Source organism: Adiantum capillus-veneris, chromosome 19 (genome assembly GCF_014529385.1).
Source record: "Adiantum capillus-veneris isolate H3 chromosome 19, ASM1452938v2, whole genome shotgun sequence".
In the NCBI taxonomy this organism is placed as follows: domain Eukaryota; kingdom Viridiplantae; phylum Streptophyta; class Polypodiopsida; order Polypodiales; family Pteridaceae; genus Adiantum; species Adiantum capillus-veneris.
In genome coordinates, this window is record NC_140949.1 from 4,139,069 (window position 1) to 4,166,278 (window position 27,210).

A 27,210-nucleotide genomic window follows, 5' to 3' on the forward strand; every position below is an offset into this window, starting at 1 on the left:
CCCAAGTGAATGAAGCTTTTCTACAACGCCAATGTATTACGACTCAGGAGAAATCAGGTGGGTCACGCTTTATACATTACACCACCCATATTGCCCCCAACTACAAAACCATGTTCTTTGTTGAAAGAGGAAACCGTACTCACACTTACATGCTTGAGCCTATCCCCTTGTCGGTGATACACACTATCGCAGCCATTTGGCTTAGCTCCCATTTCCTTCGATGCGAGATAGGGCGTTGGGGCAATGGAGAAGAGTCAAATTGAATATGCACATTATGCTCACTGCAAGTTCGAGAGTCTGAGTACCACACACTACTAGAGTACTCAGCTTTTGGTCACATCTGAACTTGCTTCTCTCATATTTTCAGCCATAACTTAGACCTACACACTTTCCTCTCCTAGCCAAAATGTGGGCTCTCCATTGCGACTCTCATCACCGCAATTTTGGAGCATCGAGAGTCACTCATCAGCCATACACATACTACATCACATGTAACTTTGGTCCCATAGGTCATATTTGACCTCCGAGGACAATAATAAAATCTCTCTCTCTCTCTCTCTCTCTCTCTCTCTCTCTCTCTCTCTCTCTCTCTCTCTCTCTCTCTCTCTCTCTCTCCGGCAATGCAAAACATCTCTATATCGTTTAGGGTAAACCAAGCACTAGTGCCCACTCTTGGTTGCATATGTGTGTGTGTGTGTGTGTGTGTGTGTTTGATAGAGAGAGAGAAATAGAGAGACTTACCTTGAACAAAAGTGTCGCAGACGATAATAATTGTAAATTGAGTAAAAAAAATTACTTTAAATGCCTTTATAAAGGCGAACCCTCTCTCTATCCCTCCCATCCTCCGTATGTCCCTTTCTCCCTCCCTCTCTCTCTCTCTCTCTCTCTCTCACTCATTTTTGGCAACAATCAAGCGCTAGAGCCCACTTATGGATATGTGTGTGTGTGTGTGTGTGTGTGTGTGTGTGATAGATAGATAGAGAGAGAGAAAGAGAGAGACTTATGTTGAATAAAAGCGTCGTACACGATGATAATTCTAAGGAAAAATTACCAAAATATCCCTCTAATTTGCAAATATTCCCAAAATACACCTCAAATTTCACAAATTTGCAATATACCCGCAATAGTTTGTCGTAAATTCCCAAAATACCCTTCAAATTTTCCAAAATTCCCAAATTACCCCTCGTTGTGAGATTAAATTCTCAAAAGATTAAAAATTTTGTAGCTTTTGATAAGAAGACTGATTGTCTATCAATAGCCTACAACATGCTAAAACTAAAAGTTGAATTGGTTATCTAGGCTTTGGAGATGAATTGCTTCATTACTCAAGCGCTAGTGCCCGCTCGCGAATGTGTCTGTGTGTGTGTGTGTGTGTGTGCGCGCGCTCCCTAAAACTAAAAGCTGAGCTGGTTATCTAGGCTTTGGAGATGACTTGCTTCATCACTCAAGCGCTAGCGTCCACTCGTGGATGTGTGCGGGTGTGTGTGTGTCTATATATATACACACACACACACACACACACACATAGAGAGAGAGAGAGAGAGAGAGAGGATGGGAGGGATTTGGAAGAGGACATTGCTTATTTCAAAGGTGAAGGTGATGTTATTGTATTTGGAGATATGAATGCTCGCACAAAAACATTGCAACATGATACTCAACAATTTGATATGCCATACATTTCAAGGGAGTTGGAGGAAGTTCACTTGTATGATCGTACTTCAATGGATGAGAAAGAGCCGGATCACTATGGAAAGTTACTTTTACACATGTGTAATAGCACGGGTATGCTCATTGCCAATGGTGTATCTTTGTGGAGTGGAACCAATGGATTTACATGTAGAAGACATAATGGGGATAGTGTGATTGACTATATGCTACTCTCTGAAGCCATCATGTATCGCATAAAGAGTTTTATGTTTGGTCAATGGACCTCTGAATCCGACCATCGCACCTTATGTATTGACCTTTCATGTGGAGAAGCAACTAAGCACGATAATCTCAGCCAAAGGAAAGAGAAGTTATCACTATGTATGGATTTCAAACGAGCACCAATGTACATTGAAATGGTTGAGCAAAAATTATGGATGACAAATCTTCAATGTGATGCACCATTGGAAACTAAATGGGAAGCTTTCAAGAAAGCTATTTGTTCTTGTGCGGAAGAATGCTTTGCCATAAAGCATCTCCATGGTATCAACAAAGATAGATCACGCAAAAGGTGGTTTGATAAAGAATGTCAAGATGCTCGAAAGTCCTTGATAAAGCTTGATGCAACTATGGACAAAGACAACTATCAAAGTCATTTGCATACATACAAGGCATTGATTCAAAAGAAGAGAAGAAGATGGGGATGTAAAGAATGTAAGCAACTACCGGACTATAATGATTGGGTCTCTTATGGCAAAGTTATTTGGGTGCATAATGGAGATGAAATTGAGTGATTGGGCTGAAGAGAATGACAAGCGTGCAAAGGGACAAGCGGGTTTTCGTCGATGCCATAGCACCATTGATCATCTTGTCACTCTTCGTGTTCTCATGGAGGAAAGTCGGTTAAAAGGCAAGCGATTGTACTGTTGTTTTGTGGACTTTAAGAAAGCCTTTGATATGATTTCACGTAACAATTTGTGGAGAAGGATGGAAGAACTCCAAGTGCCAAGTGAGTTTATGCTTGCGGTTTCTCGAATCTATGAGAAGGTGATTTGTCAATTGCGCATGGGAAGAGAAATTTCAGAAATTTTTGTGAGCACTATTGGGGTTAAACAAGGATGTCCATTGTCACCAACTCTCTTTGGTCTATGCATTGATCAATTGGAACAAATGGTACTTGACTTTATGCAAGAAGAAGGCATTGAAGAGGTCACTATTTGAAATGCGGTAATCATGCTTTTGTTGTATGCGGATGATGTAGTGCTTCTAGCACACACTTTAGAAGATGCACAAAAGCTTATGGTTGTCCTTGAGAACTTTTGCTTGCATAGTGGGCTGATTGTAAATGAATCCAAAACAAAGGTTATGCTTGTGAAAACCAACCATAAGGAGAAGCCATGCATTGTGTACAACAACGAGACACTTGAAGTTGTTGAGAGCTTTAAGTACCTTGGCCTTGAGGTTCCATCCAATCACAAGTGGCATGAATGTGCTATGCGTCGTTTGGAAGCGGGAAAGAGAGCATATTATGCATTTGAGAACATGTGTAATGCGGGAAACATCAAGTGTTGGGTTCTCAAGAAGTATCTTTTTGATGCATTGGTGACACCGGTTCTTCTTTATGGAGTTGAAGTGTGGGGTGGGAGCATCTCAAAGTCTACTTGGAAAGAGTTTGAGAATGTCCAAAAGCATTTTCTTACAAACTTTCTCCAAGTTAAGACACAAACACCATATATGCTCCTACTTCTTGAGTCGGGATCTCTTCCAATTGAGGTTATGGGCATGGAAAGGGTTGTGGAGTACATGATAAAGATGCGTCAAAACCCCTCACATCGACTTCCTACAATTGCATGGGAAGCAAGCAAAAAAGTTCAAAAGACGCATAAAAGCAAGATCTTGAGCACGGGATGGATGCAAGACATAAAGAAGTGGTTTGGGAGATGGGATGCATTACACTTGCTACATGATGCTTCAATTGACTCTCAAGTGAATGAAGCTTTTCTACAACGCCAATGTATTACGGCTTGGGAGAAATCCGGTGGGTCACGCTTCATACATTACACCACCTATATTGCCCCCAACTACAAAACCATGTTCTTCGCTGAGAGAGGAAACCGTACTCACACTTACATGCTTGAGCCTATTCCCTTGTCCGTGATACGCACTATCGCAGCAATTCGGCTTAGCTCCCATTTCCTTCGATGCGAGATAGGGCGTTGGGGCAATGGAGAAGAGTCAAATCGATTGTGCACATTATGCTCACTGCAAGTTCGAGAGTCTGAGTACCACACACTACTAGAGTGCTCAGCTTTTGATCACATCCGAACTTGCTTCTCTCACATTTTCAGCCATAACTTAGACCTACACACTTTCCTCTCCCAGCCAAAGTGTGGGCTCTCCATTGCGACTCTCATCACTACAATTTTGGAGCATCGAGAGTCACTCATCAGCCGTACACATACTACATCACATGTAACTTTGGTCCCATAGGTCATATTTGACCTCCGAGGACGATAATAAAATCTATCTCTCTCTCTCTCTCTCTCTCTCTCTCTCTCTCTCTCTCTCTCTCTCTCTCTCTCTCTCTCTCTCTCTCTCTCTCTCTCTCTCTCTCTCTCTCTCTCTCTCTCTCTCTCTCTCATCTTCTAAACTCTTCGCTAGCGCCAACCAATCTCAAGCGCGCGCACGTGTGTGCGTGCGTTTTTTACACTCTTCGCTAGTGTCCACCAATCTCAAGTGCGTGCGTGTGTGTGTGTGTGTGTGTGTGTGTGTGTGTGTGTGTGTGTGTGTGTGTGAGAGAGAGAGAGAGAGAGAGAGAGAGAGAGAGAGAGAGAGAGAGAGAGAGAGAGAGAGAGAGAGAGATTGACCACTTGCTACTACGAGCGCTAGCGCTCACTCCCTGCATTGCTCGTTCATCTCATAGATTGCTCGTTTAAGTTCCTCACACGGCAAGTTGGGGTTTCTGCAGGTGGAAGCAAAAGGGATTTTGCACGAGGAGCTTACACCTTAGGCAATGGGAAGGCAACAAGAGGAGGGTGGTGGCCTGTGGTGGGAAGGGTTGGAGGAGGGGAGGTGTGGTTGCAAGTGCCAAAATGATGACATGCATATGCATTTTAAAGGTGTGGAAATGCATGGACAAAGGTGCAAAAAAGGAGCTCAAGGGGTTGTTAGCGCGATGGGAGGGGTCCGAGCTAGACAAAGGCAGACCAACTCATGATGATAGGTAGAAAGGCAAGCAAATGTTCGAAGGGCACGGGAGGCTAGGCGCAGGGCATGGCTGGCCAGCGGAAAAGGAGGAGAAGGGGGCTCTCAGCAACTAGCAGTTGTATAGTAGTAGTTGAGTTAGAGTTGCCTTGCCATTAGAAAGAAGGAAGTTGAAGGTTGACAAGGTGCTGCTCATGGGTGTCGAGATCATACACCGTGAGATGAAATGCAAAGGGTAGGAGGGGCAATGCTAAGCGAGGTGGGGAGAATAGGCACAAAAAGGTGGGGGACGGGGGAAGAACAAGCCCTCAAGGGGGTGGGAGAACAAAAAGGAATCTCCGGACTATTTGTTTTTTTAATGTGCTTATGAGAAGAGAGAGAGAGAGAGAGAGAGAGAGAGAGAGAGAGAGAGAGAGAGAGAGAGAGAGAGAGAGAGAGAGAGAGAGAGAGAGAGAGAGAGAGAGAGAGAGAGAGAGAGAGAGATGCTGCCATGCAAACTTCAGTCATTATTGGCTTCTTTTGAGAGAGAGGGATTTTGCATAGATGTCATGCGAGGATCTCCCTAGATTGTTTAGGTTTGATTTTTTAAAAAATCGTGGTCACATACTCTATCAATATAAGATGCTAAAACTAAAAGTTGAGCTAGTTATCTAGGCTTTGGAGATGAATTGCTTCATTACTTTTGGACATAATTGCCTTTTTTGGAGAGGTAATTTGTGTCCAATTATATGCTAAGCACTCATAAACGGATCTCAATTGTCAAAATAGGAATAATGAATAGAAAATCTTGAACAATCCAACCAAATAGATACAAGGGTATTTTGGGAATTTTTGAAATTTGAGGTGTATTTTGGGGATTTCCACAAATTAGAGGGTATTTTGGTAATTTTTCCTATTTTTTAACACACTTAAGCGCATAACAAAAATATGTTGATGAATCTATTAAAACATGGAGATTGGCCATGGCAAAGTAGAGAGAGTATGACTACCTATAACGGGGGACCAACACAAGAGAAGGATTGTTGTTGGATGGGCGCTAGTAAGTGGATAAAATTGGGAAGGAATTCCAAGCAAAATCATAAAATAAACCTTTGAGTATTATAACCCCGTTGCATTCTTTAATAATTGGTGGCGCAAGATTTCCCAAGCTCCCAGGGAACATTGTCCTGAAAGGGAATAATAATTTGCCATTTTATTTTCGGAGCTCAATTGTGTTATGAAACTTATAACAATATGACAGTAATTGACCTTTGCAAATGTAAAATTAAGGCTTTGTAGATCTCTCTCTTCTCTCTTTGCAAAGCCCAGATTCAAAACAAGTAGAATTAACCACGTGCTCCCAACTCATGCGCATGCACTACTTGCAACACGACACGCTCAATCGTCCCTGCCTTGTTATCCATCTCATGAAAGGGTCGGACAACCTTGTTTAAGCACGTTCCCATTTCTTGGAGGTTTCTCATGGAACCACCTTCGAATATTCCTTCTCGATTCTTCCACTGCCATGCCACGTGGCTTTATCTAGTTGTTGGAACTTTCTCACAAGTAAAATTAAGAGAAAATGGTGTCCCCCCCCTTTCAATTATGGTCAATGACTATGGTTTATGCACTCTAAGACTAGATTTACTTCACTAGAGTAAAATATCGATTTAAATAGCTCTCTCCTTGTTCCAAGTGAAATGCTCTAGCATTGTGAAGCAGACAAGGGTGAGGCCACAAATCTCTCAAGCATCTCGACCATTTATGGAAGAATCCATAGGCAAGGACAAGAAGCTTTGAAGCATTTAAGCTATTTTAAAAAGATGCTCTAGGCCGTCTTTTGTATGCATGTATGTCACCTACATAAAGCCGTTAACCACAAGGGTTTTCTCTAAGATTTACTTGATGATAGGGTAACATAGAGATGGCTTTGTTGTCTGTATCTGGGTGTGTTGGTTGTCTATAAATATAGGCTAGGGTGTCGGCTAATAGCCACTAAGCTCTAGAAGATTCTACCAATGATGGCTTCTTCTTCATCATGTAAGGTGAGTTTGTTCTTGAATACTATTGGCGGTGAACCTTTGTTGCTTGATTGCCGTGCAAGATTTCCATGGTCAATCCTGTAGATTATGGGGGTTGTAGTAACAACGAGATGTTTGCCATCATTTCCACTACGGACGGTGACATTCAGACTCATGTGAAAGATGGTGTGACATTAGGTCAGCCATTTCAATTTGTATTGGATTCAACCTTGTCCACAAAGTTTTTGTTGGTCACAAAAATGGGTGTGGATATGTCCTCAAGGTCAAACGTGGCAATGGTGGAGTTATTTGATAGCTCCACTCATGAAAAAGAAGGTTTTGTTCCTATGCACATGCTACTTTGAATGTTCTATTGGATGTGAAATAACGAGAAAAAGCTTCCTCCAAAAAACTCTCTCCAACTAGGAGCGGAAAGTTTTTTTCCCTGTAAACACTATACCAGTGAAAGGCTTAGAAAAGTCTCCCTTCAAAGCTCTCTCCAAAAGCTCTCTCCATTCCCATCCCCTCTTCATAGTAGCTAGTCTTTTGAAGAAGTCTTTGGTCTGTCTCCGGGACCGTCTTTGCACTTGATCCCTCAAAGAGAGAGAGAGAGAGAGAGAGAGAGAGAGAGAGAGAGAGAGAGAGAGAGAGAGAGAGAGAGAGAGAGAAATGAATGAAATGTCATATTAACGTCTTCAAAAAGCCAAAGTGACCTATGAGAGCAAAGGGTTACAATGTGGTGGATCTGATTGAAAGTCTTGAGTAACAAAATAAAAATACTATAGAATCCTAAGCTGCTAGATGTGAGCTAAGGAGCTAGCTGGTCTTGGGTAGGAAATGAATAAGGGGGTAGAGGGTGAAGCGAATGGGGGGCTAAGACAATGTAGTGTAGATGTATCCTCATAAGGAGCTAAAATCACAGGAGACCCATCATCGATCCTCGATGGTGGATCTCATCAATCTCCTCCACGGTCAATAGTATGACCAGGCGCCCTGCATGTCGGGCCAAAGTGATAAGAATCCTCTGATACAACCTCCATTGATGTTGTGTAGTCCTCCACAGTCGTGGATGTCCGGATCTCCCTAGCTTGGTTGCTTAGTCGATCAGCATGCCTCTGGTGCGAGGAGAATGTGGAGTTTGTTATGGTAGTAGCTCCTCCAGATGTCCATTGTCTGCTCTAAAGAAGTATGTGATCCATCTCTAAGACTGGCTAGCCTCTCCTCTCATTAGGCTCTCTCTGTATCTGCGCAGCTCGAGCAAAAATAATCCTAGGCATCTCTGGTCCTTGCACCCCATGAATCTAGAGAGTGGTCCAAAGCCCTCTTTGAACAAGCAATGGAAGCGGCCTCATATCTCATAGTAGATTGGGCAGTGGCATGTGTAGTGCAACTCTGTCTATGGCTCCATGTGACAGAGTTGGCATGTCCTAGCCTCTAGGGTAAGGTCATGCCCGAGAAAGGTGCTCATCCTTTGTTTTCCCTCCATGGAAGTGAAGAAGTACTTTTTGAAGAAGAGACCAACTCTTAAGAAGACCAACACGCCCTCTCACAACAATTGCAGACAAGGGCTTGCTGCCCGAACACGCAAAACATGCTCACTGAGAAAGAGAGAAGACAAACTATTGTGCACCATGACCCACTACGTCCTACACAACTTGCTGCACTTGTGAACCCCGCGCAACCTGATGCAGCTTCTGCCTTGTGTGCGTAGAGGCACCTCAGAGCCCTGTCCAACCTACTGTAGAGGCCTTCTACCCTGTGTGCACAACAACACGTGCAACACCTCATAAACTGCCCCCACTATCGTAACCTACGAGATGGAGCACGAGGGATGGAGAAGGTCAGCAGTCTCTTGCATATGAGCGATTTGCGAGAGGGTAAGGTCATGCACGAGAAAAATGCTCATCCTTTGTTTTCCCTCCATGGAAGCGAAGAAGTACTTTTTGAAGAAGAGACCAACTCTTAAGAAGACCAACACGCCCTCTCACAACAATTGCAGACAAGGGCTTGCTGCCCGAACACGCAAAACGTGCTCGCTGAGAAAGAGAGAAGACAAACTATTGTGCACCACGACCCCACCACGTCCTGCACAACTTGCTGCACCTGTGAACCCCGCGCAACCTGATGCAGCTTCTGCCTTGTGTGCGTAGAGGCACCTCAGAGCCCTGTGCAACCTACTGCAGAGGCCTTCTACCCTGTGTGCACAACAACAAGTGCAACACCTCATAAACAGCCCCCACTATCGTAACCTGCGAGATGGAGCACGAGGGGTGGAGCAGGTCAGCAGTCTCTTGCATATGAGCGATCTGCAAGAGGGTAAGGTCATGCCCGAGAAAGGTTCTCATCCTTTGTTTTCCCTCCATGGAAGCGAAAAAGTACTTTTTGAAGAAGATACCAACTCTTAAGAAGACCAACACGCCCTCTCGTAACAATTGCAGACAAGGGCTTGGTGCGCGAACACACAAAACATGCTCGCTGAGAAAGAGAGAAGACAAACTATTGTGCACCACGACCCCACTGCGTCCTGCACAACTTGCTGCACCTGTGAACCCCGCGCAACCTGATGCAGCTTCTGCCTTGTGTGCGTAGAGGCACCTCAGAGCCCTGTGCAACCTACTGCAGAGGCCTTCTACCCTATGTGCACAACAACACGTGCAACACCTCATAAACTGCCCCCACTATCGTAACCTGCGAGATGGAGCACGAGGAGTGGAGCAGGTCAGCAGTCTCTTGCATATGAGAGATCTGTGAGAGGGTAAGGTCATGCCCGAGAAAGGTTCTCATCCTTTGTTTTCCCTCCATGGAAGCGAAGAAGTACTTTTTGAAGAAGAGACCAACTCTTAAGAAGACCAACACGCCCTCTTAGAACAATTGCAGACAAGGGCTTGCTACCCGAACACGCAAAACGTGCTCGCTGAGAAAGAGAGAAGACAAACTATTGTGCACCACGACCCCACTGCGTCCTGCACAACTTGCTGCACCTGTGAACCCCGCGCAACAGGGTTCTTCCTTGTGTGTGTAGAGGCACCTCAGAGCCCTGTGCAACCTATTGCAGAGGCCTTCTACCTTGTGTGCACAACAACACATGCAACACCTCATAAACTGCCCCCACTATCGTAACCTACGAGATGGAGCAGGTCAGCAGTCTCTTGCATACGAGCGATCTGCGAGAGGGTAAGGTCATGCTCGAGAAAGGTGCTCATCCTTTGTTTTCCCTCCATGGAAGTGAAGAAGTACTTTTTGAAGAAGAGACCAACTCTTAAGAAGACCACACGCCCTCTCACAACAATTGTAGACAAGGGCTTGCTGCCCGAACATGCAAAACGTGCTCGCTGAGAAAGAGAGAAGACAAACTATTGTGCACAACGACCCACTACATCTAGCGCAACCTGCTGCACCTGAGAGCCCTGCGCAACTTGCTGTAGCTTCTGTCTTGTGTGCGTAGAGGCACCTCAGAGCCCTATGCAACCTACTGCAGAGGCCATTTGCCCTGTGTGCACAACAACACGTGCAACACCTCATAAACTGCCCCCACTATCGTAACCTGCGAGATGGAGCAGGCAGCGTGAGGGATGGAGCAGGTCAGTAGAGAGAGAAATGAAATGAATTGTTATATTAACGTCTTCAAAAGGCCAAAATGACGTATGAGACCAAAAAGTTACAACTAGTGAATCTGATACCATGTATGAGTACAGAAATTACAAAGTAACAAAGAACTAACACTAGAACACTAAGAGGAAAGGATGGGGGGGTTGGTGGGTTTAGATGAAATCTCTCATCGGTCGCTGCCAGATCTCATCGACTTGCTCCATGGTCAGTACCCTGGTTGGGCGTCTTGCATGTCGAGCTAGAGTAATCTGTATCTTCTATTGCAACCTTCGTCGGTAGTGAGAGACCCCCGAGGTCGTGGGCGTCTGGATCTACCAAGCTCAATGGCTCGGTCAAGCAGCGTACCTCTAGTATGAGTAGGCTCTGAGATCTGCTGTAATGACTGCTTTGTTGGCTCTCCACTGGCTGGTATAAAGAAATCTGTGATTCGTCTCTGAGACTGTCTTTCCCCTGATGTCCTCAGCAAACTCTCCCTAAGTCTGCGCAGCTCTAGCAGGAACAATCCGAGACATCTTTGATCCTTGTATCTCATGACTATAGAAAAAGGTCCGAAACCTTCTCTGAACAGGCAGTGGAAGCGGCCGCGTATCTCATAGTATGCTGGGCAGTGACATGTGTAGTGCAGCTCTGTCTCTAGCTCTACGTTACATAGGTGACATATCCTGGCCCTTGCTGGCACCCCGAGCGAGAGAGAGAGAGAGAGAGAGAGAGAGAGAGAGAGAGAGAGAGAGAGAGAGAGAGAGAGAGAGAGAGAGAGAGAGAGAGAGAGAGAGAGAGAGAGATCTTTGTCATGCAAATAGTTTTCATGTCGAAGAGATCTCTCTCTCTCTCTCTCTTCGACAATTAAGCAGTTTGCATGCTGACCTAGCGATGCATGCATGCATATTTAGCAATGAGGACCCTTTCAATCCACACTCACTCCACTAGAATCTGCGTTGATTCCCTGTTGGCTTTTACTTTAAAAAAAAATCGTCCTCGCTTGCTTCACTTGTTTGGGAAAAATAGTTTGCATGTCCAAGAGATCTCTCTCTCTCTCTCTCTCTCTCTCTCTCTCTCTCTTCGACAACTAAGCAGTTTGCATGCTGACCTAGCGATGCATGCATGCATATCTAGCAATGAGGACCCTTTCAATCCACATTCACCTGTTGGCTTTTACTTAAAAATAAATAAATCGTCCTCGCTTGCTTCACTTGTTTGAGAAAAAAATTGAGCCTCTTAGCAACCAACGTGAAATCCTTCACATGAAAAGCCAAAAAGTCTAGTATTAGTATGGGCATGCTAAAATGCCCATACTAATACTAATCACGACAAGCTCTCATTGTGTTAGCAAAAGTCTTCGAGCAACTGCGAAATCAAGATCAAATGATGCAGACGGACCTTCATTGTTGAATTGTAAGGTTGATGCTGGGACCTGGTGCTCCATGGTCCTTCCGAGAACTTCAGAGCATTGTAAACGCTCTCTGCATATATCACCGTTTTCTCTGGAGTTGGCAGCTACTTTGCAAACCTGTGCCTATGCTGCATTTTTCCAGCCTGAGGGTTCGCACAGGCAGCGGAGTTCTGTAGGTAGCTAGTCTACTTGGTGCCGGCTTACCATGCCCTGCAAATGAGCAGGTATTGGAGCTTTCCATTGTTGTTTGATGATTAAGAGTGGTAGCCAGTGTATATGTTGATGCCGTTTCCTTGCCTGGAGGACAACCTTCCACAGTACTGCAGATCAATGAATACCTTCCAGGCTGATCATACTTCTATTGTTGAATTTTACTTTGAATTTGTAATGGTGGGTATAACCATATTAATTTGCAGCTGATGGATCCACAGTACATGGATTGATGCATTAAACGATTGGTTCAGTTGCGCCTTTAAAATCAGGGCCATGTTGTTTGGGTTCCATCAAAAGTGTCTATATTTGTCATGCTCTGGGGGATTTTGCTCTATTCTGAGCGGAATCATCACGTAGCTTATGTTGTGTAGGTGATGGCTGGAATGCATCGCGTGGGAAGTTCAAATAATGTGGCAAATTCAACGCGGCCACGAAAAGAACGTCGTCTAACTTATGTTCTCTGTGATTCACAGGAGCCCAAGGTTTTTAGCCAAAAATCTTTTGCGCAAGTACTCGGGTTTATGTTATTGAAGTAGCACTCAACAAAATTCTTATTCTTCTATTGCAGCATTCTTCTGGCATAAACTGCCTTGCAGTTCAATTTCTTCCTGCTTCTGATGATGGAAGCAGTGCTTTTGTGTATAGTGGTAGCCGTGATGGTACTGTGAAAAGGTGGGATAGCAGAGATAAAGCAACTATTTGCACTGGAACGTTTGAGTCTCATACTGACTGGGTACGTCTCTATGGGCAGTCTGTCCATATAGCAAACTGATATAACCTCACATTACTTTCATTCTTTTCAGGTGAATGATGTTGTTTTGTCTGGTGAAACATTAGTTTCATGCTCAGCAGATACTACCTTGAAGGTACTTAGGCCGTACTCTCATTCCATGAGTAACTCAGTTTAAAAGTTGGCACATGGACTCTGGTTTGCAAGTCTAGTTCATCCCAGCGTTCTTTGAGAGAAGTTTTACTGAGTACACTCTTCATGTTATTTTAGCACATCTTGTATATGTCAACCTTACTACAAAAAGATGTATTTAGGAATGAGGCTTTTCAGTGGGCTGTCCCTGAAGAAGTACGAAAGAGTTTCTGTGGCTCTTGTGAACAGTGGATAACTGGCTGTTTGATCCAGATTTTTCTTGTTTAGACTTGGAGAGCTTTCTCAGATGAGGGCCACTGTATAAAGACATTCCGTCAGCATTCTGATTATGTCATATCCTTGGCAGCAGCAAAGCATGTGAGTCATGTGACAAAATATCTAGCTCTTGCCCCAAAAAGTGTGGCAGATATAATTAGCACGAATGTGTGGCTTGATTTTTTGTGAAAACATTGCAGAGCAATTTAGTGGCGTCAGCTGGACTTGGTGGCGAAGTATTTGTATGGGATCTTGATGCTGCAAATGTACCACTATCAAAGGCAGCTGTTGAAGAAAATGTATGTGAAACGAATGGCAGTCCTGTGCCTTCAGCCCAACTAGCAACTGGGGACCGTCCTAATATGACCAGTTATAATCCTGCTGTGCAAAATGCAGGTGTCCCTCAGGGCTATACCCCAATAACAGCCAAGGGACACAAAGAATCAGTGTATGCATTGGCTATGAATGATACAGCGACCATTTTGGTTTCTGGAGGCACTGAGAAGGTTGGATATCAACACAATCTGTGCAAGGTTTAACTGAATTAAGTCCCATTTCTTGACCGTTATTGTCTTTGAACTTGCTGCTGTTACTTATGTGATAGGCAGTTCGAGTGTGGGATCCTAGAAGCGGGGCAAAAACAATGAAACTAAAAGGCCACACAGACAATATAAGGGCCCTCCTGCTGGATCCCTCTGGCAGGTAAATTGGTTAAAGGAGAGGCTCTATTCATATGCTACGGCGAACATGAGGTGCATGCCTATGCAGGAGTTTTGTTTGACAGCGTGTTATGACTTTATCCTATTGTCTTACAGAGTGTTGTGGTATATCCTGTTGCACAGGTTTTGTTTGTCAGGATCCTCAGATTCAATGATCAGGTGTGCAGCAAGTGTCAACTTTCTCTTATGAGAACGTTTGGTAATTTTGTGCATGTACTAGACTTTTCAGTTGTATTGACATCATTAAGTTAATTGCAGGCTATGGGATCTGGGACAGCAGCGATGTGTGCATTCGTATGCTGTCCATACTGATTCTGTATGGGCCCTTGCAACCACTCCTTCGTTCACCCATGTTTACAGTGGTGGGCGTGATCATTCTGTAAGTTTTTGGTTTATAGTTGGATCATTTTTCACGGACTGCTGTAGATGTCTTTTAGTCACAGATTGTATTGTTTGATTACAGGTCTATTTGACAGATTTATCATCTCGCGAGAGCTTGCTTGTGTGTTCAGATAATCATCCTATCCTTTCTTTAGCATTGGAAGGTGAAGAATGGTTGTGGGTTTCGACATCAGACTCTTCGTTTCATAAGTGGCCTACCAAAGAGAGGAGCCCTTCCAAAAACTTGTCGAGGGCTAGCTCTTTTGTGGCTGGAACTCTACCATTTGCCAGGGCAAGGGCTTGCCTTGAAAACTCTCCCCCTGTAAGTACAGTTAGATTACTTAGCATAGTGTGGCATTTTTTAAAACACTGTGAACACTGGCAACACAATTGAAAGGTATCTAGATTTAATACTGCTTTCTTTATTCATGGTGAATTCTCCAGACACCACTAAACACAACGCCAGCATGTACTGTGCCTGGAACACCAGCAATTGTTCAGCACACAGTTCTCAATGACAAACGTCGTGTTTTGACAAAGGTTTGGCTCTTGAAAACTTTGAAGGCAAACTTGATTGTAAAGCCATCTGATCCTTACTGTTGTCCGTGCAAGAGAACAGGATGCTGCAGGAATTGTGAAGCTTTGGGAAATAACCAAAGGAGCTGTAATTGACGATTTTGGCAAGGTGCTATTCATAAGCTGTTATGAACAATTTAATTGCATAATGTTGGGAGGGGAGCTGTATGAGTAGGTCGACTTTAGTTTGTGAATGGGTAATATTTCTGTCTTATCATTTTGATAGGTTCCATTCGAGGACAAGGAGAAAGAGTTGTTTGAAATGGTATGCATTACGCTTTTGTAGCAGCAGCTGAGATTCTTGGTGTTTCTTTGGCTGAAGTATTATAGTTACCTTTTCTGCCATCAGGTCAGCATTCCTTCATGGTTCGTAGTAGATACACGGTTGGGTAGCATTTCTGTGCATCTCGAAAGTCCTCATTGCTTCTCAGCAGAGATGTATGCTGTTGATCTTCAAGTTCCAGGAGCTTCAGAGGAACAGAAGGTATGGAATGCTTGAAACTTTAATCTCCTCTGTGCAAGGATGAATTTGTGTGTTGAGCTGAATAAAGTGACGAAAAAGTTCACGTCCAATTTGTGACTTTTTACTCTTGATATCCTTAGAAGTCTAATTGATAAGTGCTGAAAGGATAGTTCTTTTAAAAGCATAGTAAATGATCCACGTTAAACTTTATTCTACTTGTACTGTTTGAAGAATGTAGAGTTCTATTCATCTGACAGTTTTTTTAAAATTCTTACTATGCTTGAAAATTAAGAATGTGTATATTTGACTGAAGGTGAAGATTTTCTTGCTTGTTCATTTTGCTCTCTGAGGATTCTTTTGACTAGTATTTTCTGTGGCGCCTCTGAAACCACTTTGTACTACTGATAAAATAAATCAACAGTGTATGCTATGATATCCGCAACGATTGAATAATAAGTACTGCACAATTTGAAAACTGAATTCAACAAGAGAGTGAAGGGAGAGAGAAGAAGACAGTTAAGTGGGATGGTCATAAAAGAGAGATCAATGGCCTTGAATTGCCATTTCTGGTGGCCCCAGTTGTGGTATTTTTTAATTAAGATTTGATTACAAAAGTTGAGCTCTGTGTGAGCCTCTTATGCTTGACTCACCTGAGAATTTATGTTTAACGTGCACTTCTCAGAAGCTTAATGACGAGTTATCCTCAAAAAGCTAGAACTACAAGTTTCCAAAAACCTTTGGCTTTTAGTCCCCCACATACATACATGCTGGCTGTAAAGCAAAAACAATTGAACGAACTGGACAGTGACGTGGCAGATGACAGTACGGACCTGCAATCTGCGGCGCCATTTACGGAGGAGACTGTATGGATGCAGGGCCGATGATATGGCTGCTCACACTCTGCCCTTATTTGCGGAAAGGTCTACCCGTTGCCTTTACTGAATCGAGTTGGCGTTAGCAATTTCTTTTGGGGACTGTTTTTAATCAAGAGCTATGAATCAAAGGCTTGTGTGCCAGTTGTAACTCAGATTCTGAGAGTGGCTGCTCTGAGCTGCTTTTACACTTGTCTTGAATCAATAAAAATGAAGAAATAATGTTTGGGGCGCCTATTTGGGGGTCAATCTTTTCAGAGGGAATCCGCCTCTCACTCTTTCTTGAGTTTAGTTTTCACATAAGTTTCGAGTTAGTTTCAGTAATCTACGCCTTGACACGAGGTGCCTGCTGGTTTTAATGGCGTCAGAGCCTAGCACTTCTCTTGTTCTCGCAAAAGGAGTTATCATTTCTGTACAATGGAGGCAGGACCAAATTTGACTATCACGGAAGGACTGTCGGGAGGATGCTAGATTTCTCAAAACCAAGAAATTCCTGCAACAAATTCCATGGATCGGGAGTATCTTGTTGACAGTGGAAGATGATAATTAAAAGAGTCTATATGGTATCTTATGATGCAAATCACGGGTTCTTCCAAGTAGTCAACTCCACCGATTTCTCTTCCACTTGTTCTACCAGTACCACCTATTTGCATTGTCTCTTTGACTTGTCAGCTTCCTTTCTATACCACGTGGATCAAATTTTTTTCGGCCAGTATGTTGAGACGTGTTTCTCCAATTCCTCAACACGATGGCTCATGAGATCACAGTAATAGGAAAGGCCAAGCCGGTACCTCGGAGTGCTGAAACATCGTTCTGACAAGCTAGGAACTTTTAGACAGGACGGAACACCCAATGTTCTGGTTGGACAAAGGAAAACATATGAGATAGGCGAATATTCTATTGCAGTTTTATTTTTTGATAGTGTACTTGAAGGGAAAGAAGAATGAAACTATGTGAATGATGATCTAAAACCCAGTGTGGACTAGGATTTGTGGAGATGTGTGCTTTGTAAATGAATTGTCTGATAGGGATGGTCATTGGCATGTGTGCATGGAATCAATGAAGCGATATGCTTGATATTTATCACGATTCTATGTGATAATGGTGTGAATGTGATTGTGATTGTTCACTGACAAGTGCTCTTTGTGCTTGTGCATGGTTTGTGTCAGAGTGTAGCGCAAGAGAAACGTGAATGCGGGGAACATGAGAAATGAAATGAAATGAAATGTTATATTAACGTCTTCAAAAGGCCATAGTGACCTATGAGACCAGAAAGTTACAAGGTGGTGGATCTGATACAAAGTCAGAGTAACCAAATAACCTAACAACAATACAAAACAAAGATATATATAATGGGATTCTAGATTGGTCTATGTGAGCTAAGCCGAAAACTAAGCTAGTTGGGATAGTTGAATCACAAAAGATATAAGGGGGGCGGCTAGTTGGGATAGTTGAATCACAAAAGATCTAGCATCGGTCGTTGGCGAATCTCATCAATTTCCTCCATGGTTAGTAGTCTGACCGGGCGTCGTGCATGCCTGGCCAGCGTGCTCTGAATCTTTTGACGTATCCTCCGTAGTTCCTGTGTAGTCCTGAGAGAGAGAGAGAGAGAGAGAGAGAGAGAGAGAGAGAGAGAGAGAGAGAGAGAGAGAGAGAGAGAGAGAGAGAGAGAGAGAGAGATGACGTGGCGGATAGCAGAAACCCTAAAATTCCTGCAAACCCTAATTTCTGCTAGAAACCCTAATTTCCGGAAATCGCGGAGGCTTTTTTTTTTGTTGAAATGATGAGCGACGCGAATTTTGCTTTTTTTTAATAAAAAAAGAGAAAACACTCTCTAAGAGAGAGAGAGAGAACTGATGCTTTTCATTTTTAAAGCTTTTGGGGCTCTGCTTTTGGGCATCCCTTGTAACCTTTAAATTAGTGGTGAGGGCCTCACTTCTCAGAGCATCTGGACGTAGAGTCTGAGAGTGAAACCCTAGCCACTCTCTTGTACTTTGATCTGATTAATATAAAAAGAAATACCGAAAGGGGTACCAGTCTTTGGGGCCAATATCTCTAGGCACGGAACTCCGCCGGGCCAGTGCAAATCTATTGTGATCTGTGAATTGTTTTGAAGTGGTTATTTGGTGCTGTCGCGGTTGATTCTTGACTTGGAGTGTCCAAGTCTGTTACAGTGGTATCAGAGCACGGCCAATTTCTCTTCTACGGGAAATCCGATCCCCGAATTTTTTTTCCGCGGCACTTATGGCTTCAGGCAATGATCAGTCGACTCCCTCTGCATCTGGAGATGCGGGCTGGGATCACAACGAAGATTCAGACAGAGAGTATGGCCCGCCTCGACCTACTCAGGCGGAGCAAAGAGAGATGGAGCGTTGTCAATTGATTGGCGATGCAACAAAGATGATGCTCAATTTTACCAAGGACCCGAAGATGGCAAAATATATGAACCAGACCTCTTTGGAAGAGGTACAGATGGAGTGGCAGAGAACCACAACACCACTCGCGAAACCCGCTCTCAAGAAATCTTCTGCCTTCAAGAAATATACGGAGAAGGAACTAGAGAATGTGGTTGATGCACGGATTGCTCAGCTTTTTGACGCGCAAAAGAAAGCCAAAAAGCACGGCAAAAAGCAGAAGAAAAGCACTGACTTTCCAGGTTATTTGGGTCGTCAGTCGACTTTTGACAAGGCAAAGAAACAGAAGAAGCGTGTTCGATTTGAAGGAGTACCCAGTTCTTCTTCTTCTTCTTCTGACAGTTCTTCTAGCTCCTCGGATTCGAGCGAAGAAGATAGAAAAAGCAAAAAGCGAAGCAAGAAACAAAGCTTTAGAAAGGGCAAGAAAAAGGGCAAGAAGAAGGCTATATCTCGCCCAGAGACTAACAGTTCTACTGAGGACTCGTCTACAGACAGCTCAGATTCCGATGACGGAAAGTTTTATGCGAACACGAAGAATTTTTACAAAGCCAACCAGTATGACTTTCTCGAAGATAAAAGCAAGAAAGTCCGAGAGTTTAAGGAAGGGGCCACTTGATCAAGTTTGATACTTTTCAGGATACTCAGATGCTTCGAAGGCTTTGTCTTTTATACAGCAGTTTGACATCGCTTTCGCGGGAGGACGCTATTCAGAGCACTCCAAGATTCGGAGAGCTGTCTCTTATTTTAAGGGGAATGCTCGCACTTGGTGGTCCACTCTTCTATTAAGCAAGACTGTGCCAGTTACATGGCTGAAATTCAAGAGGCTTTTTATTTCTTCTTGGTTGACTCAAGAGTTTGAGCGAGATATAGGAGCTGCTTGGAACCATCTTCGGATGACCAAGAGCGATACAGTAAATACTTACTGTGAAAGATTCTGGAGCTCTTTTCTACCCGCCTCTTCATTCAAGAAGATCTCGTTCAGAGAACAGATTGAACGGTTTACCTTGGGTCTACCTACAGAGATCTGAGATCACTGCTTAGAATAGAAGTCGGCTTCTATTTAGGAGTTGATGAGTCATGCGAAGCGGGACTTTGCCATTCACTCTGGCAATCTGACCTACCCCACAGATAAGGCCATGACACAACGAGCCGAACAGACTTCTTGGAATGAAAGTAGAAAGAAAAAGAGCAACCCAGAGAAAAAGGATGCACGACCCAAGCTTACTCCTGAGGAGAGAGCTCGCTTCATCAGAGAGGGGAAGTGCTTTGGATGCGGGGAACATGGACATATCTCCGCGAAGTGTCCTAAAAAGGCACAGAAAGAGCAGCATGATAAAGACGACGACAGGCCTGAGAGTTCGAGAGCAGCTGAGGAATGTGGCAGATAGAAAAGCAGAACTGGTACCACATGGTGTGGGACCTGCACCGAATCTAATGAATGAAAGTACAAACTTTGCTGCTTTTGGGGCAAAGTGAAGGATCAGGAAGCTCTTTTGAAGGAGCCAAGGCCAACTTCTTTTCACTTGGAATTGGCAGCTCGATTTGGAATTACGCCCGACAGACTGACGCCACAGGCGGAGGTAGTTCAACCAGCACCCGGATGGGATGTTGCCATTACACCGAGCATTGGCAAACTTTGTTTGCAATGACAAGGGTGTTCAGGGCACACGAGTGACGTTCTACTCAGGATCCCTTGGTACCACAAGAACTACGCCGTGGTTGACTACCGGGCCGAGAAAGCGACTTTGATAAATGAAGGGCTTGGAGATTGTACTTGATGAACTTCAGTTTCTTACTCATTCTTTTGGGAGAGAACTGAACGCTGGATAAAGGTTGAATATGTTTTGACCCGATCAAAAGAACGCCAAGATTTTTCTCCACACTCATGCCTATTGCTTTTCAGAGGGCTTGAAGATCAAACCATTGATTTGATACTTGGAAGCACGCAACCGAATCAGCCACCTTACCGTGTGAGCCGAGTACAGAGTGAAAAGATTATGAACCCAGTGAAAGACCTCTTGGAAAAGGGTCTTGTCCAGCCTAGTACTTCACCGTATTGCTCTCCAGTGTTGTTGGTTTTGAAGAAAGAGGGATCTTGGAGAATGTGCATCGATTATAGCGCTCTCAACAAAATCACCATCAAGAACAGATTTCGGATTCCTAGGATCGATGATATACTCGACAGGTTACAGGGATCCTCGTGCTTTAGCAGGATTGACTTGAAGAGTGGATATCATCAGATCAGGATATTGCCGGGAGACGTCTACAAGACAGCTTTTCGGACGACTTTTGGGTTATTTGAGTTTTTGGTAGGCCTTTTGGCTTAACCAATGCTCCTGTGACATTTAACCGGATGATGGACAGGATTTTTTGAGAGTACAGGCTATTTGTTGGCACTTTCTTTGACGACATCATTGTTTTCTCCAAGAATGAGGTAGAACACAGAGATCATCTGCTTCAAATCTTTCAGGCATTACGAGATCACACGTTAGTGATTAATGCAAAGAAAAGTGAATTTTTCCTACCAGAGATACACTTTTTGGGACACATTGTGTCAGCAGCACAGCAGGAGTGCAAATGGACCCGGCCAAGATAGAGACTATCCGTGATTGGCCCAATTTGAGGAATGTCCATGAAGTTAGAAGCTTCTTGGGACTGTGTTCGTACTACAGGTGGTTCATACGAAAGTTTGCAGAGGTTGCTTCCCCTTTGCATACCTTGACACAGAAAGGAGTACCTTTTTCGTGGGGACCCACAGAGGTGACTGCCTTTCGGACGTTGAAAGAGAAATTGACTACGGGACCTATTTTGACTTTGCCGGACTTGCAGAAGTCATTTGAAGTATATTGTGATGCTTGTGGTCGTAGTCTGGGTGCGGTCTTGATGCAAGAAGGCCATGTCATAGCTTACGAGAGCCGTTTGTTCTCTAGGCCGGAGATGACAACACAAATTTATGAGAAAGAGCTTTTGGTGGTTATCCATGCTCTTACTCAGTGGCGGCATTACCTACTCGGAGCGGATTTTACTGTCTTTACAGACCATTAGAGTTTGCGCTACTTCTTGTCACAGAAGCAGTTTTCGGAAAAGCAGATGCGGTGGGCGAACATCTTGTCACAGTGCCACTTCCAGATTGTCCATGTGAGGGACAGAAGAATGTGGTGGCAGATGCTTTGTCTCGGAAACCGTTGGTTCTGGCTATTTCCGCGATTCATCATAGGAGCTTTGAGGATATGGTCGATCAGTATGCCACAGATACAGATTTTGCAGATATTTTTCACACGGATACGGGATGGGGAGACAGTAGCTGGATACTCCCTTCGGGAAGGCTACTTGATGAAAAAGACTATGTTGTGCGTTACACAGCCGTTGAGGGAAAAGGTTATGATTGAATGCCACTGTCCACCTTTTACGGGTCACCGCGGCATTGCTACCACCATGAAGGGGGTTGAGAAATACTTCTTTGGGCCGAGACTCAAAAAGGATGTGGAAGAGTTTGTGCGCAGTTGCTTGGTATGCCAGAAGGTCAAGTTTAACAGGCATAAGGCACAGGGATTGTTACAGCCTTTACCCATACCCACCCGCCCTTGGGAAAATATTGAAATGGATTTCATTTTTTTGATCTCCCGAGAACACAGAATGATCACGATGATTTTCCGATTACATGGCATGTCTGAGACGATTGTCTTCGACAGAGACCCCAGATTTATGAGTTTGTTTTGGAAGGCAATTTGGGAGAACATTGGCACGCGGTTGCAGTTCTCGTCATCGTTCCACTTGCAGACTGACGGGCAATTTGAGATTGCCAATTCAGTGATTTTAGATTTATTGAAGTCTTGTATCTCGGATAAGAAGACTCAATGGGAAAAGAACTTACCTTTGGTGGAATTTGCCTACAATAACACGATACACTCTTCGACGGGGAAGACGCCATGTGTGATTGTTGAAAGTGCTGCGAAGGTTCCATCCTTCCTGAGCACGAAAGATCAGAAATTTGAAGCGGATGAATATTCGCGAGGTTTGGATACAGCTTTTGCCAAGGTTCGCGAGACTTTGTAGGAGTCTCAAGAACGATAGAAAAAGGCAGCGGATCGCCATCGTTGCGACTTGAAATTGAAGGAGGATGATTGGGTGCTCTTACGTTTTGAGAAGGCACGCTTACGAAAGAAAAAGGGAAAGGAGAGGCTTTTTCCAAAGCTTAGTACGCAATACTACGGACCTTTCCAGATCACTGACAAGATAAATGATATCTCCTTCTGATTGAAACTGCCAGATACTTGGGGGATTCACAATGCATTGCATGTGAGTCTCTTGAACCCTGTTAAGGGTGATGTGCCTGATGATGGGGAGCCTGATGAGCAACCCGCAGTGGAAGAAAACGAGGAGATCCTTGTTCTTGAACAGATTTTGGGACATAATGATACGAAGAAAGGTAAAGTCCGAAGGCGGTTCTTGGTTTAGTTCAAGAACTTTCCTGCATTTGATGCGAAGTGGATGGAGGAGGAGGACCTAGCAGATACTCCTCGGATTGTGAAACTTTACCTCGATCTTTTGGTTTAGCATAGTCTACTCCGAACGGAACCCAGAAACTCAGCTTGGCCGAAGATCTGGTGCAATGGGATGCACAAGAGGGGAGTTACTCCGCTCCTTTGTCAACAGATGCCTCGATTTTGATACTAAAGTCACTGATGTCTCTTTGAGCTTCAGGGATACTGAGAGCTGACAGTATTCTGCTGGATGACTTTATGAAATAGAATTCCTGATTATGATACTGATTTGTTCTTGACTTCTTGTGAGTGCAGGAACTGATAGACGAAATGACTGCAGCATTTTGGTCTGATTGATCTCGAATAGACATGGTTGCAATAGGGGTTAGTCAATCGGACATCGATGAGGTCCCGATTGGACCTAGATGTGATTGCTAGCTACATTGCCGATAAATCACGGTCTAAGATCCGAATGAATGTTGAATGTCATGTGATGTCCTGTGATGTGACTGTCGATTTCGTACATGTGCTAGATGTGTGTTCCTAGTACGTAGGTACTAACAGTCAGTGTCTGCTAAGACGGTTTATGGATTTTGTCTGTTTTGCAGGCGTAATCGCGGTCGATTACAATGATTTCAAGAGGGGGGTAAACTGTAACAGACTTGGACACTCCAAGTCAAGAATCAACCGCAATAGCACCAAATAACCACTTCAAAACAATTCACAGATCACAATAGATTTGCACTGGCCCGACGGAGTTCCGTGCCTAGAGATATTGGCCCCAAAGACTGGCGCCCCTTTCGGTATTTCTTTTTATATTAATCAGAGCAAAGTACAAGAGAGTGGCTAGGGTTTCACTCTCAGACTCTGCGTCCAGATGCTCTGAGAAGTGAGGCCCTCACCACTAATTTAAAGGTTACAAGGGATGCCCAAAAGCAGAGCCCCAAAAGCTTTAAAAATAAAAAGCATCAGTTCTCTCTCTCTCTTAGAGAGTCTTTTCTCTTTTTTTATTAAAAAAAAGCAAAATTCGCGTCGCTCATCATTTTTTAAAAAAAAATTTATTTTAGCCTCCGCGATTCTCAGAAATTAGGGTTTCTGGCAGAAATTAGGGTTTGCAGGAATTTTAGGGTTTCTAGCAGAAATTAGGGTTTTTGCTGTCCGCCACGTCATCACTTTGTGACAGAGAGAAATGAAATGTTATATTAACGTCTTCAAAAGGCCAAAGTGACCTATGAGACCATAAAGTTACAATGTGGTGGATCTAATACAAAGTCAGAGTAACAAGATGACAAATTGACAAAATAAAATACTATGGAATCCTAGAGTGCTGGGTGTGGACTAAGCAGCTAAAACAGCTAGCTGGGATAGCTAGATCACAGGAGATCCAGCATTGGTCGCTGGCGGATCTCATCAATCTCCTCCATGGTAAGTAGTCTGACCGGGCGTCGTGCATGTCGAGCCAAAGTGACCCGGATCCTCTGATGCAGCCTTAGTCGATGCTGTGTAGTCCTCCGCAGTCGTGGGCGTCTGGATCTCGCTCGGTCGATCAATATGCCTTTGTTGTAAAGCGACGAGCTCTGCTGTGGTAGTAACTCCTCCGGGTGTCCAATTGTCACCAGGAGGTGTATTTTTCCTGTTGCCTTCCGTAAATAAGTATTAGATATATTTATTTTATTTTTACTTGTTTGTCCCAAAACCCTTGAAAAGGTGCAAGTGGACATTGCATGGCCAGCGTGAAACGGCTGCAGCCAAATGGGTTTCTCACATAGGGGATCTAGGTCGGTCAGACAAGGACTGCCCGGGCCAGTTAGCACTGAATTCTGATGAGTATGGAAGCTCGTGTGCGCCAAACTGGAATTTCGGCCACTCGTCAAGTCACTGCAACTTTATAAGTTGAAAGGGGCCAGCAAATTAACCCACATTGTAGATGTTGGTCAAATGGTAGTCTTCAATGATGGTTAGGAGACCGATAGGGATGCCATGGAAGCATCTCCTAAAATTTAGGGAGCTACTATTTTTGACCGGAAAATGTGTTCGCGTCATTAGCTCTGGAATGACAAGGGGAACATTTTATTGCTCTGCTGCCAAGTCAACTGACGCACCAGTTGAGATATTTTTAGCAGGGAAAGCCCAAACTCGGAAACTGGGCGACGTGTCAGCCTGTGAGCGATTCTGCCACTCTGGGAGGCAAAAACGAGCTGCATATCAACAAAGGGGGCGCCATTTTCAGCCTCAGGTGGATTGTAGCAGGTACAGAAGCTATGGAATGCTTACCTTGCCCTCTATGCACAGTATGGTGACGGGAGTGATGCCCCGCATGCTACATACTGCTCTCTTTCTTCCCTACGTACAGTATGTTATGCCCCACTAGTGGGCTTCTCATTTGACCTATGTACAGTTCTGGGGGTTTATGCGCGTTTGCCAAGGCAAGAGCCTTCTGAAGAGGAACCGGATTAGCTAATTGCTAATCCCCCACAGGTACGCACAGTTCAATCACGAAAGATTGCAAGTTTGGAGAGTTTTCTCGCGTGAAAACTCGTCCAATTCACAGGGGAACTGTCCCATTGCGTGCGGGAGCCCTTGGGACACGCGTAGGCGTGTTCGCTCCGCTAAAAACGATCCGAAACAGGGAATTACAGCCTGCTGTGTTTTTCTGCAGGTTTAGGGTTTCGCACCTAAACTGCAAGGGAACATCGGGGGAGCCTCGTGAGAGCATTGGGATGCGTGTACAGGCTTTTGGACACCCGGCAGTGTAAAACAGGGAATTACAGCCTGCTGAAATTCTGTGACAGCTCACCAGAAAGCTTCCAGATAGCGAGGGAATCCGTTCTAGACAGGTGTTTTTGACCTACAGGGGTTTTTGCGCCGTTATGCTGTCAAAATCAGGTCGAAAACCTGCGTTTTCAGCCCTCGCCAGGTTTGGACAGCTTTGTGAAAGCTTGTGTGAAGTGGTTGGATCGTCTACCTTAATTTGAAGAAAGAAATACCGAAAGGGGCGCCAGTCTTTGGGGCCTACAGGGTGTCGGTCTCTTGTGCGCAGTGACATTCTAGTCGCTGGACGCAACTGTGTTCGCTTCCCTTCTCAGTGCTCTGTGTAAAGTTAACAGGTAATTGAAATAGTACCGCCCTCTACGTTGTATAGGCCGGTTATATGGTTCCATCGACGGGATAGTCACTTTTTCTTCAAAAAGTGCAGCGTGGATTGTTGTGGGTGAAAGCAACACAGAGCTTGTCGATATGGCAGAGAAGAGAGACCAAATACCTGAAGAGGGATCTTCCTCACATGGCACAGAGAAAATTCCTTCAACTCTTCAAGAAGAGGACAGGTTGTTTAGAACTCAACTGCGTTGTTGCATGGACATGTTTCAGCAGTTGGCTAACAACCCAAGGATGCAGGAATTCTTGCAGGCTCTGACACAGGGTTTTCAGCCTCCTACACAGGGCATGACTGAGCCGTTGCAGGAAAAGGAGATTTCCAATGCGCAGAGGACTCATGATGCTCGAGGGAAAGCCCATGTGGTTTAGCACCTAGTGGTGTCCAATGATCCAAAGCAACTTGCTTTAGGTGGACAGGAACCGTTTGTGAATGGTCAAGGGAGCAATGAACAGGCTATGCGTCAGACCCTTCCATTACCTAATACTTATCCTGGTTATTTTGGAGGTGGTTCAGTGTTTCAAGCTATGGCTGGACCTTCCACAGGTTATATGCCAGGGAATGTGTTTGGGACAATGCAAACAGGCATGGGTAACCCTATGTACGCGAACATGGGTGTCCAACCTGGTTTTCAGGGTGCCTATGGCCAGTTTCAAGTGCCTGGAACACAATTTGGTATGGCTGGTTTTTCGCAGCCATACGTACAAAATGCAGATATGACAGGGAAAACAGTTGATGCGAGTGCTGGAATGAACACTCATGGAGCACCACTGCTACAGGCACCTGTTTATGATAATGTGGCTCCTTTGAGTCAGCCTAAGGATTACAAGGAAGGTGGGCAGAGAGTGAAGTTTGAAACTTTCAGAGGAACTGAGGACCAATTAAAGGCTTTGACCTTCATACAACTGAAACCGGCCCGTAGGGCGGTAGGCGTTGGCTTTCACCC

The 27,210-nt window shown here is 44.3% G+C and overlaps 1 protein-coding gene across 3 annotated transcripts in view; it reads left to right on the forward strand.

Moving 5' to 3' along the window:
* Positions 1–11,743: 11,743 nt before the first annotated feature.
* Positions 11,744–27,210, forward strand: part of LOC147433483 (uncharacterized) — a 111,746-nt gene continuing 96,279 nt past the window's right edge. Inside the window, exons 1-14 of one of the 3 annotated variants that reach the window (XM_086490169.1) lie at positions 11,744–12,074; positions 12,435–12,545; positions 12,632–12,796; positions 12,867–12,929; positions 13,214–13,303; positions 13,402–13,707; positions 13,806–13,903; positions 14,017–14,079; positions 14,179–14,299; positions 14,384–14,623; positions 14,746–14,841; positions 14,921–14,986; positions 15,104–15,142; positions 15,227–15,361. In XM_086490169.1, the coding sequence (XP_086346295.1) occupies positions 12,438–12,545; positions 12,632–12,796; positions 12,867–12,929; positions 13,214–13,303; positions 13,402–13,707; positions 13,806–13,903; positions 14,017–14,079; positions 14,179–14,299; positions 14,384–14,623; positions 14,746–14,841; positions 14,921–14,986; positions 15,104–15,142; positions 15,227–15,361 (1,590 nt within the window). In that variant the 5' untranslated portion in view covers positions 11,744–12,074; positions 12,435–12,437. The remainder of the gene's footprint in view (positions 12,075–12,434; positions 12,546–12,631; positions 12,797–12,866; positions 12,930–13,213; positions 13,304–13,401; positions 13,708–13,805; positions 13,904–14,016; positions 14,080–14,178; positions 14,300–14,383; positions 14,624–14,745; positions 14,842–14,920; positions 14,987–15,103; positions 15,143–15,226; positions 15,362–27,210) is intronic. The other 2 variants (XM_086490167.1, XM_086490168.1) reach the window with 2 other exon arrangements.